This window comes from Hemicordylus capensis, chromosome 3 (assembly GCF_027244095.1).
Source record: "Hemicordylus capensis ecotype Gifberg chromosome 3, rHemCap1.1.pri, whole genome shotgun sequence".
NCBI classification, from domain to species: Eukaryota; Metazoa; Chordata; class Lepidosauria; order Squamata; family Cordylidae; genus Hemicordylus; species Hemicordylus capensis.
In genome coordinates, this window is record NC_069659.1 from 229,629,537 (window position 1) to 229,643,572 (window position 14,036).

Here is a 14,036-nt window from a genome sequence, read left to right on the forward strand (position 1 = left end):
CGAGTGTACACATCCCTCCTGAGAGGGTGCTTTATTTAGGGAAAAACCAACCCAGAGCACTAGGAAGCAGGGGAGGGCATGTGCACTCATGGCATGTACACATCCTTAGCGTGTGTGCAGAGGCTGGAGGACAAAGAATTATCCAAAGTGGCCCTGTGATTTTAGAGCCTAGAACCACTGCATAATTCCACTCATTGGGGGGGGGGGAGGGGATAGCACTTCTATATCAACAAATACAGACCAAGCCATAAACAAAATGAAAATGAGTATATGCTGTTGGGAACACAGACAAGAATGCACTTTTTGTCCAGTGAGTAAAAGATGTATGCAACATATGGAACAAAAACACAAAGAGAAAGGGAATATTCAGTGAGGTCACTTCTCCTTCCATATTCAGTTTCACTGCATTAATACCAAACCCACCTCAATAAGCCTGCATGTGTGTTCTCTAAATATAGCAGCATATTCCTTTATTTCCTTTTCTCTTCCATTTTTAGCAGCTTCAGTGAGCACTAGGAGTGGAACTGTTGTGTCTAAGAAGGAGTCTGAGATATGGTCGATGATAGCTTTGCGGAGCTAAGAAAAGAAAGGACCATCAATAAGATCAATAGATTATGGAAATTCATATATAACAATTCATAAATGTTATTCTACACACTTTTTTAAAAAAAATCTACAAACAAGCAGCCTTTTCCACAGCTCAGTTATATAAATTATTTAGTTCTAAATTGTTTAGGCCCACTCCATCCTCCCATTCTCTATATTAGAAATCAGCCAGTTCACATATCAGGCTTCTCCATCAGAGTCTATGCCCAGAGACAGCCATGATGACTGCTCACATGTACAAAATACATGTGTGAATACAAGTGTGAATATACAAAATACAAGTGTGAACCACCCTTGGGACCACAAGGAAAACTAAAGTAAAATCCTGCATAGTATAACCACTCCATACGTAATTAATCTTTGCCAGTGAAGCGAACTGAAACAGAAATACCTTCTAGAACTTGGAAAAGATATTACTCATTTCCATGAGTCCTGAAGAGGAAAAAATCCCATAAGTGACCAAGCAGTCAATGGGGCTAGCCTGCTAATGAGATGTAGTGAGGCAGTTGTCTCATCAGCGGGATTTGCACAATCAGTGGATTGGCTGTCTCCGCCAATCCATCACCTCTGGCTGCCTAGTCTGCTATTGTCGCAGAAAATATTTTTGTAGGACGTAGATGCACCACTGCCACTGCCAGCTTCCTTCCTCTTCTCCCTCTCTGCTATGCCCCATCCTCTGCCTGTTCAAAAGGCAGTGGCTGAGATAGTTAGTTAGAACAGCAGGAAGTAATGAAAAACACTTCCTGTTGCTCCTACTTCCCAGCTCTCTGCCTACTGAACAGGCAAGGAAGAGAGGTGGTGAGGATAATGCGGCTAGAAAAACATGGTGAAGAAGAGATGGAGGAGAAGTATGATGGGGATGGCTGCTGCTGTTCCTACCAACACAGCTGCCAGGTCGGAAGTTATGGTGGGGGGAACTTTGCACTCCAGAGGCTTGCACAGGTTGTATCAGAACTCTCAATAAAGAGGAGCAAGGTCGAGGGACTACTCCGTATTCTCTCCATGCTGCTCCTTGCAAAGGTTTGCAAGGGCTGAATCGACAAGATTTTTCTATTTCAGTGTAGGCAAGGAGGAGGCAACCTCCCTCCTCCCTCTGTGCTCCTTCCAAAGATTTGCACGCAGTCTTCTTGCCAACAAGAAGCTGCCAACAAGCAACCTCCTCTCTTTAACCCAAACCCACTTTAAATGCCTGGCCATGGCAGAGGTGTGAGTGTGAGTGAGTGTGTGGCGGTGGGGGGAGGAGAGAGAGAGAAAGAGTGTGCATTTTGCATCTCACCTCGTGCTCCCAAATATTCGAACTACCCTTGACAGAGAATTCTTCTCCATGTCCTTCCATCACACACATTTGGAGCTTATTATAATACTCAAAGGAAGACTATTTTTGCCCAGTTTTATAAACTGTGTCAAAACACTGATGAAGTTATTACTTCCTGAGGTGAACTGGCATGAGGAAAACATTGGAGTTACCTCACCCATAAAGGCAACAGGAGTGAAATGTTAAGAGACATTGTTATTATTAAAATACATTGTAAACACACTTTAACCTGGCACTAATTCAGCAAATATTTGACTGGACTGCATTATTAAATTATTATTAAATGTAAGGAATATTAAGTATATACTTAAAACCAAATGTTTCCTTATTCAGTGTTCTAAGTGCATTAACAAATGCTTCCCCCACATCACTTCATGATTTCATGAAGAGGCCAGTCTGCTGCTAGAGCTGTGCATGAGCCAGTTCGGCACCTCCTCTGGGAAGCTTGCTGACTAGGGTGCTGGCATTTGAACCGGTTTGGCGGGGCAGGGAACAGTTCCTTTAAAAAGCCGGTAAGCAGCTCTTTACCTGCTTGTCCGCCATCCTGCTGCTTTTCCAGTGACAATACCCACTCTCCAAAAGCCCGCATGCAGCTGTGGCACTGTTCCCTGCAGCCTTTGTGTGGCGTTGGCATGCACATGGCTGGTGCACATGCCCGGCAGCAGCTGCCCAAGCCATTCGTACACATCCCTATCTACTGCTACACCCACTTGGGGGATGACAACTGAAATAATGACTTCTACATCGTATGACATACTTTCTACTCTTCTTACTTTCACAAAAGCTTTACAAGAAAATTAAAAATGGAAAAACAGTCAAGAAGAAGGGCTTTTTCTAAATCTAACTACATTGAGGGATATTCTAGTTTTGAAAGATATAGTAGCATAATAAAGTTTGTCTTTCTTACAAACACAAACTGGCTGATATCCAGACTGACATGATACACACACAAAAAAAGTTTCATGTGTGCAATGGAGAGGAACAATTTTTGCCAAATCTCCCTTTCCCTCTGGAGTCCATTGTTTTATGAAATGTCCTTGAGGGTCTCACAGCAACTGAAAATCACCTTCCCTTGTTGCATGTGTGAAACTTTTTTGGCAGTGTTAGACTGGATGTCAGCCTTCATCTTTTGCATCATAGATTTTCAGAGTACTGCTGTAATGTAATGCAGCTAAATTATGACCCAAGGTGCTCCCAGTTCAATGGCAAATCATATCTCTCAATCTAATTCCTCTCCTCCGATCTGCCACGTGGGAATTCGTTATAAAAATTGCCATCATCATCTACCCAACTGGAAAACTCAACAATATATCTGATTATCTAACTTTTAGATTTCATGATAATTAAACCAGTAAGATCAGCAATTATGGCAATTGGTAACAAATGAACACAGCAAGAAAAATAATGAATCTGCAGGTATTATTCTTGAACTTCCTATCTAAATTATTAAACAAGTTAACACTGTGCCTCAAATTAATTATCTTCAGTTAGATTTCAGATAAGCTTTTAACTGCTAGTTGGACAATTACTCAGTGGATCTGGGCTCTATCCCAACCTAAGAAATTAGGTTTATAGTAAATAAAATGTCTAAGCACACAAATCAAAATATTACTAGTGATTGTTTTTGAAGACATAGTTTACAGATGTGCAGAACCGGTTTGCTTATGAACCAGACTGCTGCAAACCTGGCCAATTTGAGCAGTTCAATTGTGAACTACTTCAAATCAGTTTGGGCCCAGCCAATCAGTTCAATCGAACCGGATCACTTTGGTGCAGTTTGGTCTGAATAAAACCGAATGTGGATAGAACTGTGCCAAACAGTACATGCACACCCCAATATAGATGCCACATTGACTCTCTACATAGAGTTCCTGGGCAGGAAATGTCAAGACCTAGATCTGATTAGTTTCCAAAAGGGTGCTGCATTGTGTTTCTTTGATCATGCCCTGAGATTATCACTTTTATGAAGAACTTTCAACCATCTCCTATCCCAAACTTTAACCCTAACGGCAATCACTCTACTGAAAGCAAGATTTGTCTCATTAAAAGATATTTATTTTTTCTTTCATAACTGCTTGCACAAATCTCCATTTTACACATTTTGTCCCCTGTGGAGATTACCTGCCTGCGGAGATCTCTTGTTTTCTTGCACATATTGTCTATTGCAATATTCAAAGTATTGCTCCTTTCTTTTTTGTCAGTCTGGAAGAAAGCAAGAAGAAAAGAGAATTTAAAACACAAAAAATAAATAGGATGTTTAACACCATTTAATAAAGCCCCTTGTGGTATCTTAAAAACAATTTCTCCCATGGTCCATCTTTTAACAAATCACAGCAGAGGTACTAAAGTACTGTCTAGAGCAGGAATAATCCATTTACTCTTGTGTCATATATCTGCAAAGTATGCATTTCTGGCTTCAAGGATTTCCTGTCCACTATGTAATATTGTACATAGTAGGGTCAGATTAACTGTAGGCCATGCATGCATATATACATGGGCACAGTTCCTTGCCAATTTCCCCATTGATCTGGGTGCTCTAATAACATAACAACATCAATACTTTTCTACACAATGAGTTATCTAACTGGCTTGTGTAGTAAAAGATATTGGGGCGGGTGGGGGCGGGATATGTCCTAAATGGGCTCACAATTCAAAAAGAAATACAAGGTATACACCAGCAAACAGACTCAGAAAAATACATTTTGCTGGGATGAACAGGAACTATGGGATGAATAGGAACTACTAAATAGGAACACCCTTGCTAAATGTAAGAGAATTACCACTTAAAAGGTGCCTCTTGGCCCAGTTAGCTCAGGTAATGAGTATCTATTCTTTTAATGAAATAATTCTAGACAGCAGAGTTAAATAAAGCAACAGCTGTACATGGGAAGACTGAAAAACAATTATGTATGCAATGCAGTCTTGTGTTATACAGTTAACTCTGTTACAATTTGAATACATGGAAAATAATGGGTGAGGTTTAAGTAGTTATGAAAAGGCAAATAGCTACCTAATAAGCCCTGTACGCATAAAATTCATTTGACCAGAGTGAGTTAGTCTCTGTATTGGAAAAGGAAGAAGGTAACACACTATAAGATACTTTGTAATATGCAACTTTTATTTATTTAATTTATAGACTGTTGTCAGCCCATACAGACCCTCCAGATAGTGTACACAGCACATACAAACCAATCAAAGGTAGTCCAAAAATCAAATAAAAACAAACACAGAATTGCAGCAGTGGTTGAATGATTAAAATGCTTTAACCAATAGCCCAGAGACTTTGCAATATAAAAGAAGCATTCTCAAGTCAAAATGTCTTTCCTGTCTTTCAGCAACTCCTTCTCCATGGAGCCTTGGCCCAACCCATTCAAACTCATACCCTAGTGAAACCAAGTCTAAGTATGTGTCACTGAAGCAGACAAATATTCTTGCCCTGGTTACCCTATTCCACTACCACCCAATCCTCCTGTCCTTCGTTTGCCTCCTCTGGATCAGTCTTTTTGTTATGATTCTGAAAAGTGCCATGTGACTGGATTATTCTCACCTAGAAAGCAAAGGGTCAAACTTTCACCAGGCACATTACAAGACTGGAGTGGCCCCTGAGATGGAACTGAAGATGCCCCCACCCCCAAACTTCTCCTTTCCCCCATCCATGTCTTTGCTGCAGAAGAAGAAACATTCTTGGAACATGCTCTCTCTCACTCCTATGTAAATAACATTATACACCCACCTACTTTCACATGTGCATTCCCCTGGCTCAGAAATGTTTTGGGGTTTTTTTTTTTTTTGTTTGTTTTTTTTTAATGGATGTACCAGCTACCTACATATATAGCTCCTGAAGGGGCTCATCTTTTTTGAAGCCAAGATGAGCTCTCCAATCAGGAGCCAACAGCATGTCAGTGAGTAGGGGAACTGAGAGGGAGAGAGTGAAGAGTGAGCTGTTGCCTAGCCAGAGCCCCTTTCCCTCAGAGGTCAAGGACATGTGTCCCTCCCAGCCCCTATTCAGTTATACCTATGCCCCTGAACTTTACCTTTTGCATGTCATTAACTCCTGAAGGGAGTGCAGAGCTTACCTAGGAACTAGGGGTGTGCACAGAACTCGCTGGTCCAATTGGTTCGAGTCCAGACCCAAACTGGACTGGGCCAGTTTGGTCTGGCACACCCTCGAACCCTCCCCCACCGGTTCAGTCCAAACAGGGGGGATTGCAAACATTTTTTTTTACTTACCCACTTCGGGGGAGTTAGAGACAGCGGGGGGGGGGGGGGTCGGTCCACAGAGGTTCCCCACTCCCTTTGCCAGCCTCCCTTTTATGCCCATACCAGCCTGCTGGCACTTCAGCCAATTCGGGCCTTCCCCCTCCAGTGCGGGGGCCATTTTGGAGGCCGCCGCACCTGTGCAATTGGCCTCTGCATGACCCAGGCCACTCAGAGGCCAATTGCGCAGGTGCGGCGGCCTCCAAAATGGCCGCCGCACCGGATGGGGAAGGCCTGAACGAGCCGAAGAGCTGGCCATCCACTTAGGACATGAAGGGAGGCCGGCAGGGGGAGGGGGAACCTCCATGGACCCCACCCCCTCCAACAACTCCCCCAAAGGGGGTAAGTTTCATTCATATATATATATATATATATATATATATATATATATATATATATATACACACACACACACACACACACACACACACACACACAGTGTGTGTGTGTGTGTGTGTGTGTGTGTGTGTGTGTGTGTGTGTTCGCAAACCCCCCATACAGTCAGGGGGTGTTCAGTCCTGGGTTGGACTGAACAGGGGATGGTTCAGTTCAACCCCAAGTGGTTGAACCAAACCAATTTGACACTGAACACGTTCTACATCGAACCTGTTTGCACATCCCTATTAGCAACCAGGGTTTTGCTTTACAGTATCTACAGTGAAACAACTTCTGACTCCTCTCATAGGTACCCCAGTTTTTCCAGTATGTTTAGTATTTACTAAGTTTCCTCTTCTTATTTTATGTATATTTAAAGTAATGTTTTAGTTACAGTTATGATGTTTGAATGACTCCATCAGAGTTCTTCAGAACCAGTTCTGCCAATACTCTATACATTCATGGCATGTGTAACTACTACAACAAACAGCAACAATAAACACAGGCAGCAGTGAGCAGGACAGGGAGTTATTCAGACATAGCTTCATGCCCTGGTTTATTGGAAGGGTGAATCTGCTTCACAGCAGATTCAGAGCTGCTTCATTCACAGCATTAAATGGACTGTTTACATTTCCTCAGCATTTCCTTGGCTCCTCTCTGCATTCCTGTGGATCTTTCTCTGTGTGCACTCCCATAGCTTGCTCTGGGGGTTTTCCTCCCACCAATCATATCCCAGAAGAGGCGCAAGATGCCTCCCTTCATTTTTACTTTTTTTTAGCTTGACAGCCAGCTGGATTTCTGCAAAACTGACTAGACAAAACAACAGAACGCTTAACCCAAATCTGCTGAATCTGACCCAAATTCTTGCTTATTTTTATAATGAACTTGCCTTGTGACTGCCTTCAGCACCTCATGTTTTCCCCACACAACACCCAGACCATTTAAGAGGCATGGATTTTAAAGCAGAAATCGTTGCTATCTCTCTGTGATGGAGAAAAATGCAGTCTCATGCAATCAGCTCAGACACAAAGGGCTCAAGTTACATCAAACCTGTAGTCTCCATTGTTAAACTTCAATAACATCTGCATATGTTAAGCCAACCTAGGTTCCTATGCTGACCAGGCTTCAAAAAGAGGAAGCCACACTTGAAAACATAGGAAGGCCCACATTCTGCATGTGCTTGCGTTTAACTCAGGAATTTCTCCCTCCCCCTCCCCTTCTGGACTCCCTCCACAGAATCTCACCAATATGCCACAACCCCTCCCCCCCTTCCCCAAGTGCTCGCAAATGCAAATCACTAAAAGAGCAGAACAGACCGAGCTGTCAAACTCTCCTTCCTGACACTTCTTGTTCTGGAAAGCAAACCAAGCAAACATTTGAAAGGGGGGGGGGCATAGAAGTGTGAACTGGGGGGAAAGCTGAATTATTGGCATTGACCCCTCCACACATTACAGATACGTGCTGGTACATACTTGAAGGCTCGGGTTTTTTTCAAAAGCCGCTGAAAATAGAGGATTTTTTTTACACCAGACATAGTTCGGGCTAAGCCAGAATGCATGGCCATAATTGGGCGGGGGCGGGGAGAGTTGTGTCCAAATTGGTCCCTATTCGAGGTAAATCCAGCTGATATGTGGACTGGCACCCTCCAATCTGGAGGAGATTTGAACTAATGGGGCCTATTAGCAGGGGTGTAACTAGGGTAGGGCATGCACGGCACGTGCCCCGGGAACCACTTGAAAGGGGCACCATTTTAAAAAAAAATTAAAAATGGCAGCCGAGAACAAAATGGCCACCGCACATGCTCAAATGGCCTCTGTGAGGCCTTAGGCCATGCCAAGCCTCGCAGAGGCTATTTGAGCATGCGCGGTTGCCATTTTGTTTTCAGCGGCAATTAAAAATTTAAAAAATTAAAAATAAAAATAAAAATAAAAATTAAAAAAAAATGGCCACTGCACATGCTCAAATGGTCCCTGAGAGGTCCTAGAGCCCAATGGGGGAGGGGGAACCTTTGCATACCCCCTCCCCCACGGCCTTTAGGAAGCCCCCCAAAGGGGCTACAGGTAATTTTTCAAAAATATATATATATAATATAAGTCACTGTACACATATAATATAAGTCACTGTACACTGTACACATATAATATAAGTCACTGTACACATACACAAAATATATAATATAAGTCACTGTACACACTGTACACACATAAGTCACTGTACACATAAGTCACTGTACACATATAAGTCACTGTACACTGTACACTGTACACATATAAGTCACTGTACACATAATATAAGTCGCTGTACACACTGTACACACATAAGTCACTGTACACATAAGTCACTGTACACATATAAGTCACTGTACACTGTACACTGTACACATATAAGTCACTGTACACATAATATAAGTCGCTGTACACTGTACACTGTACACACTGTACACATATATAATATAAGTCACTGTACACTGTACACATAATATAAGTCACTGTACACTATGTACAGAGAATCAGGGCTTATGAATACTGAGCTGAAGCTTATGAGCTAGGATTGAATTCATTTGCTCTTACTTTGCTTCTTGTGATAAGTGAGTTAAATGTGATTTCTTAATATGCCTATTAATGGTGAGTTTGTCTTTGAATCAGTGTGAAATCCCTAGTATTAAGGCCAACTGGGAGTTTCTTTCTCTCTTTCTCTCATTTTAATTGTCTTTCTGAAATACCAGAATATATTCCAAGCAGTGACACAGTTTACTCCACATATCCTTTAATTATTTTCGGAGTATCTGGTCAAAGTCAAATTCTCAATTTATTTTTAAAATTTATGTAATAGTGATGCTACAATGCATAGTAGAGAATTAGACAAGCACTTCTGTTTAGTTTTCCAAGTACACCTCCACATAGTCTTTGGGTATTGCATGAGCCCCAGCATATTGAAATTTGTAGTTTCCCAGCATTTTTTGGTCTGGCTATGTCCACTGCTAAATAGTTTTTGAAATATTAAAAGATTAATGAGCTTGACTTGTATTTTTCAGCTGATATTATAGTAAAGTTATCTGAAAGATGGGTGTCAGATGTTTGGACAGGGGGCGCAATTTCAGTGCTTGCCCTAGGCGCTATTTTCCCTAGATACGCCTCTGCCTATTAGAATGGTCTGCCCAAAGAGGTTATTGGATCCGGTAGGATTCCAAGAAGCCTTGGAGGGATTCAGTGTTGGCTCTGCCAGTGATCCTGTTGATGGCCAGGTTGAGAATTGGAACAACTTGCTCACGGGGGCAGTAGACATGATTGCTCCTAAGCGTTCCCTCCGACCCACTTCAAAACTGGCGCCTTGGTATACGGAAAATCTAAGGGGGCTGAAGCAGCAAGGTAGGTGGCTGGAGCTCAAGTGGAGAAAGACTCGACTTGAATCTGACAGATTATGTCATAGAGCACATTTAAAGATCTATGCTCAGGCAATAAGTGTGGCAAAGAAGCGGTTCTTTTCTGCCCGTATTGCTTCTGCAAACTCGCATCTGGCGGGGTTGGTCAGGGTTGTGAGGGGACTATGATCTGCCCCCCTCCCTTGAACCAGAATTTGGAGTCATCAGTTATCCACTGTGATGTGTTTAAAGAATTTTTTGCAGATAAAATCTCTCGGATTTGGGCCAACTTAGACAGAAACGCCACAATTAATTCAATGTCTGAATTGGAGGTGTTCAACAACTTATGTGGAGGTGTCTGACAACTGATCCAGTCGAACCTCTTATGTGGTTCGACTGGATCAGTTTCAGTTTGTGACTTCTGAGGATGTGGACAAGCTGCTTGGAGCAGTGAGGCCTACCACTTGTTCTCTTGACCCTGATTCAACATGGCTTGTTCTATCTAGCAGGGAGGCTGTTGTAGGAGGCCTGGTGGAAATCATAAATGCTTCTCTGAGGGAGGGCAGGATGCCTCCTTGACTCAAGGAAGCAATCATTAGACCTCTTTTAACGAAGCCTACATTAGATCCCTCAGAGTTGAGCAACTATAGGCCTGTCTCCAACCTCCCATGGCTGGGCAAGGTAATTGAGAGGGTGGTGGCCTCTCAGCTCCAGGCGGTCTTGGAGGAAACTGATTATCTAGACCCATTTCAAACTAGTTTCCGGGCGGGCTATGGGGTGGAGAATGCCTTGGTCAGCCTGATGGATGATCTTCAGTTGGGAACTGACAGAGGAAGTGTTGGTCCTTTTGGACCTCTCGGCAGTTTTTGATACTATCAACCACAGTATCCATCTGGAACGTCTGAGGGTGTTGGGGATGGGAGGCACTGTTTTACAGTGGTTCTGCTCCTACCTATCAGACAGATTCCAGATGGTGTCGATTGGAGACTGTTGCTCTTCAAAATCTGAGCTTAAGTATGGTGTCCCTCAAGGCTCCGTACTCTCTCCAATGCTTTTCAACATCTACATGAAACCGCCAGGAGAGATCATCCGGGGATTTGGAGCGGGATGTTATCAGTATGCTGATGATACACAGATCTTTTTCTCCATGTCAACTTCTTCAAGAGATGGTATATCCTCCCTGAATGCCTGCCTGGAAGCAGTAATGGGCTGGATGAGGGAGAATAAACTGAAGCTGAATCCAGATAAGATGGAGGTACTTATTGTGTGGGGTCAGAACTCCAGAGACTATTTTGACCTACCTGTTCTAGATGGGGGTCACACTTCCCCCAAAGGAACAGGTTCGTAGTCTGGGAGTACTTCTGGATCCACACCTCTCCCTGGTTTCTCAGGTTGAGGCGGTGGCCAGGGGTGCTTTCTATCAGCTTCAGCTGATACGTCAGCTGCATCCGTTTCTTGAGGTCAATCACCTCAAATCAGTGCTACATTTGTTGGTAACCTCCAGACTGGACTTCTGTAATGCGCTCTACGTGGGGCTGCCTTTGTACGTAGTCTGGAAACTTCAGTTGGTTCAGAATGCAGCAGCCAGGTTGGTCTCCGGGTCATCTCAGAGAGACCACATTACTCCCTTGTTGATGGAGCTACACTGGCTGCCAATAGGTTTCCGGGCAGAATACAAAGTGCTAGTTATAACTTATAAAGCCCTAAATGGTTTAGGTCCTGGGTATTTAAGAGAACGTCTTCTTCGTTATATGCCCCACCGCCCATTGAGGTCACTTGAGGAGGTCCGTCTCCAGTTACTGCCAGCTTGTCTGGTGGCCACACAGTGACTCGATTGCTGTCCCAAGATTGTGGAATGGGCTCCCTGCTGAGATACAATCCTCCCCATCTCTGACTATTTTTTAAAAAAATCTGAAGATCCATCTCTTCACCCAAGCTTTTTCAGCTTTTTAAATTTGTAGGTTTTAATTTTATGCTGTTTTTAAACTGTTAAACTGTTTTAACTTTTTATATTTGTTTTAATTGTTTTTATGTCATTGTTAACCACCCAAAGATGAAAGTTTGGGTGATATATAAGTTAAATGAATGAATGAACGAACAAACAAACAAACAAACAAACAAATAAAAGCCATGTGTGTAAAAGCTCCAGGTGGGCTTTCTTAGAGTGGCAATTCACCAGAAAAAGCCCTGCTCCTTGTAGCTACCCGCCTGACTTTAATATAAGTAACTGTGAGGATTCATATAGGAGTATGTGTTCCCTAGCAGACAATGCAGGGTGTCAGTTTTTTTAATTTACATTTTATTAATCTTAACACAGGCTTGTCAACCAATTAAAATTAATTTTAAATAACATCATCTGTATGCTTTTTTTCATCCCCATTTAATTCCCCAATCACCCCTTCCCTTTAGCACATATCTTGCAGTTTCAAATCCTCCATGAATTTCTTCCTGATTAAAAACTATGGATTATTTAGGAGTCTGATAGATTCAACCACCATTCATAACTCATATACATGACAAAGAGCTAATCAAATAAGCATGAAAAGCCTGAATGAGAAAAAGGGCGAAAGAGAGAGGGAGTGAATGGAAGAGAAAAAACAACCACATGATCTTCATTCAAGTAATCTTTTTGTGCTGTGCATATTTCTGCAAAATTCTCCCATATTTCTTTATCCCTCTCTTCCATAACTTGATTTTTATGTGCCATTTCTAATTGGGCTGCTAGACCCACTAACTCAAGTATGTCTGGTTTAATTTCATCCTTCCTTTTATGCAGTCCCTGCCTTAGAGCAGCCAATGCTGTTCTTCTGATCCAACCTGCTCCTTCTTTAGAGTTCCAAATAATTTCAATTGCATCCTAATATCCGCATTTTGAAAGGTCATTTTGCACAGATTCTTAGAACCAAAATAGGCCTTCAGTGACTGGCTCAGTGCCTCAGTGAAGACATAACACTTCCCAGTTGTCTAACTATGGTTATATTAGCACCAGCATTTTAGCTAATTGTGGTTAGGACCAAACTAGACACATAAGGCCATTCCATATGTAACAAGGAACCACGGGTCTACTGGACCCGCGGTTCCGTGCCAAAACTCCCCCACCCCGCTCTTCCATACATGTTCGTACATTCGGGAGAGGGGCCTCTCTACAGTCTGAAGGACAGCCCACACAGCCAATAGGAGCCAGAGCAAGGGAGGAACTTCCTCCCTCAACTCTGGTTTGGGAGAGGTTTGGGAGAGGTGCCAGCATTCGAACGTACAGCTGGCACAGGCAAACCAGGGGCCAGCAGATGAAACTTAGAGAGAACTGAAGCTGACATAGCACAGTTTGGGGAGGGAAACCACGGGTCCTCCTTTTTCCTTTTTTTCCTTTTGGTAACTGTAATTCCAGGTCCACATGTTCATGTTTGGGAACCAGAGATGAAGGAACTTCCAGTTTCCCGTTATGTATGAACTGGGCCATAGTGGGAATTTCATAAGTGGAATGTTAGTTTTCTTTTTCAAAAAACAGCTGTGGTAGAGGGAGGAAGGGTGATCTAAATCACCCACGAAGCTATTGTTTGCTACTTAAGGGAAAGCCTGTGTGCCTGTGAGGATTCCCCTCCATGGCTAATAGAACCTCCAGGGTGAGGATACTTTACCTGGGAAATCAGCATATTAGCAATAGATTAAATTCCTTCTCCCCCTGTATCATGGCCCCAATCCAAATTTGGGGGGGGGGGGAGAAGAGAGGTGGAACTGTTTTGTTTTTTAAAAGAAAAAGACATTGAAAGTTTCCAGTCTTGGAACACTCACATCACATCACGTTTGATGCAAACTAATTTTCAAAGGGATTTTAAATTAAGATTTGACACTAAGATGGGGGTGGGGGGAGAGGGAGAGAGATAAATACACCCAATATCAATGTTACATGAATTGTAGTTGGAATCAAGATCGAAAAGGAGAATCATGCTAGTCTGAGGGGGAAGGAGGAGGATGGAAGGGCAGGAAGGAGAACATGAGCCCACCCAATGCTCTCAATCACCTAATTATTTGGCAATTTTGTATCTGCACTGAGCCTATATCAAGCCTGACATTTAGGCAAGCAGAATGCTGAACATGCTTCTGAGTCACCACCACAGTATG

The 14,036-nt window shown here is 42.8% G+C and overlaps 1 protein-coding gene across 12 annotated transcripts in view; it reads right to left on the minus strand.

The window, feature by feature from the left end:
• Positions 1-14,036, minus strand: part of CTNNA3 (catenin alpha 3) — a 1,115,062-nt gene that overhangs the window by 563,971 nt on the left and 537,055 nt on the right. For 11 of the 12 annotated variants that reach the window (XM_053307737.1, XM_053307736.1, XM_053307734.1 and 8 more), the window contains 2 exons: positions 4,043-4,123; positions 424-576 (listed from right to left, as the gene is read on the minus strand). In XM_053307737.1, the coding sequence (XP_053163712.1) occupies positions 424-576; positions 4,043-4,123 (234 nt within the window). Of the gene's footprint in view, positions 1-423; positions 577-4,042; positions 4,124-4,931; positions 4,953-14,036 lie in introns of those variants that run through there. The other variant, XM_053307746.1, reaches the window with a different exon arrangement.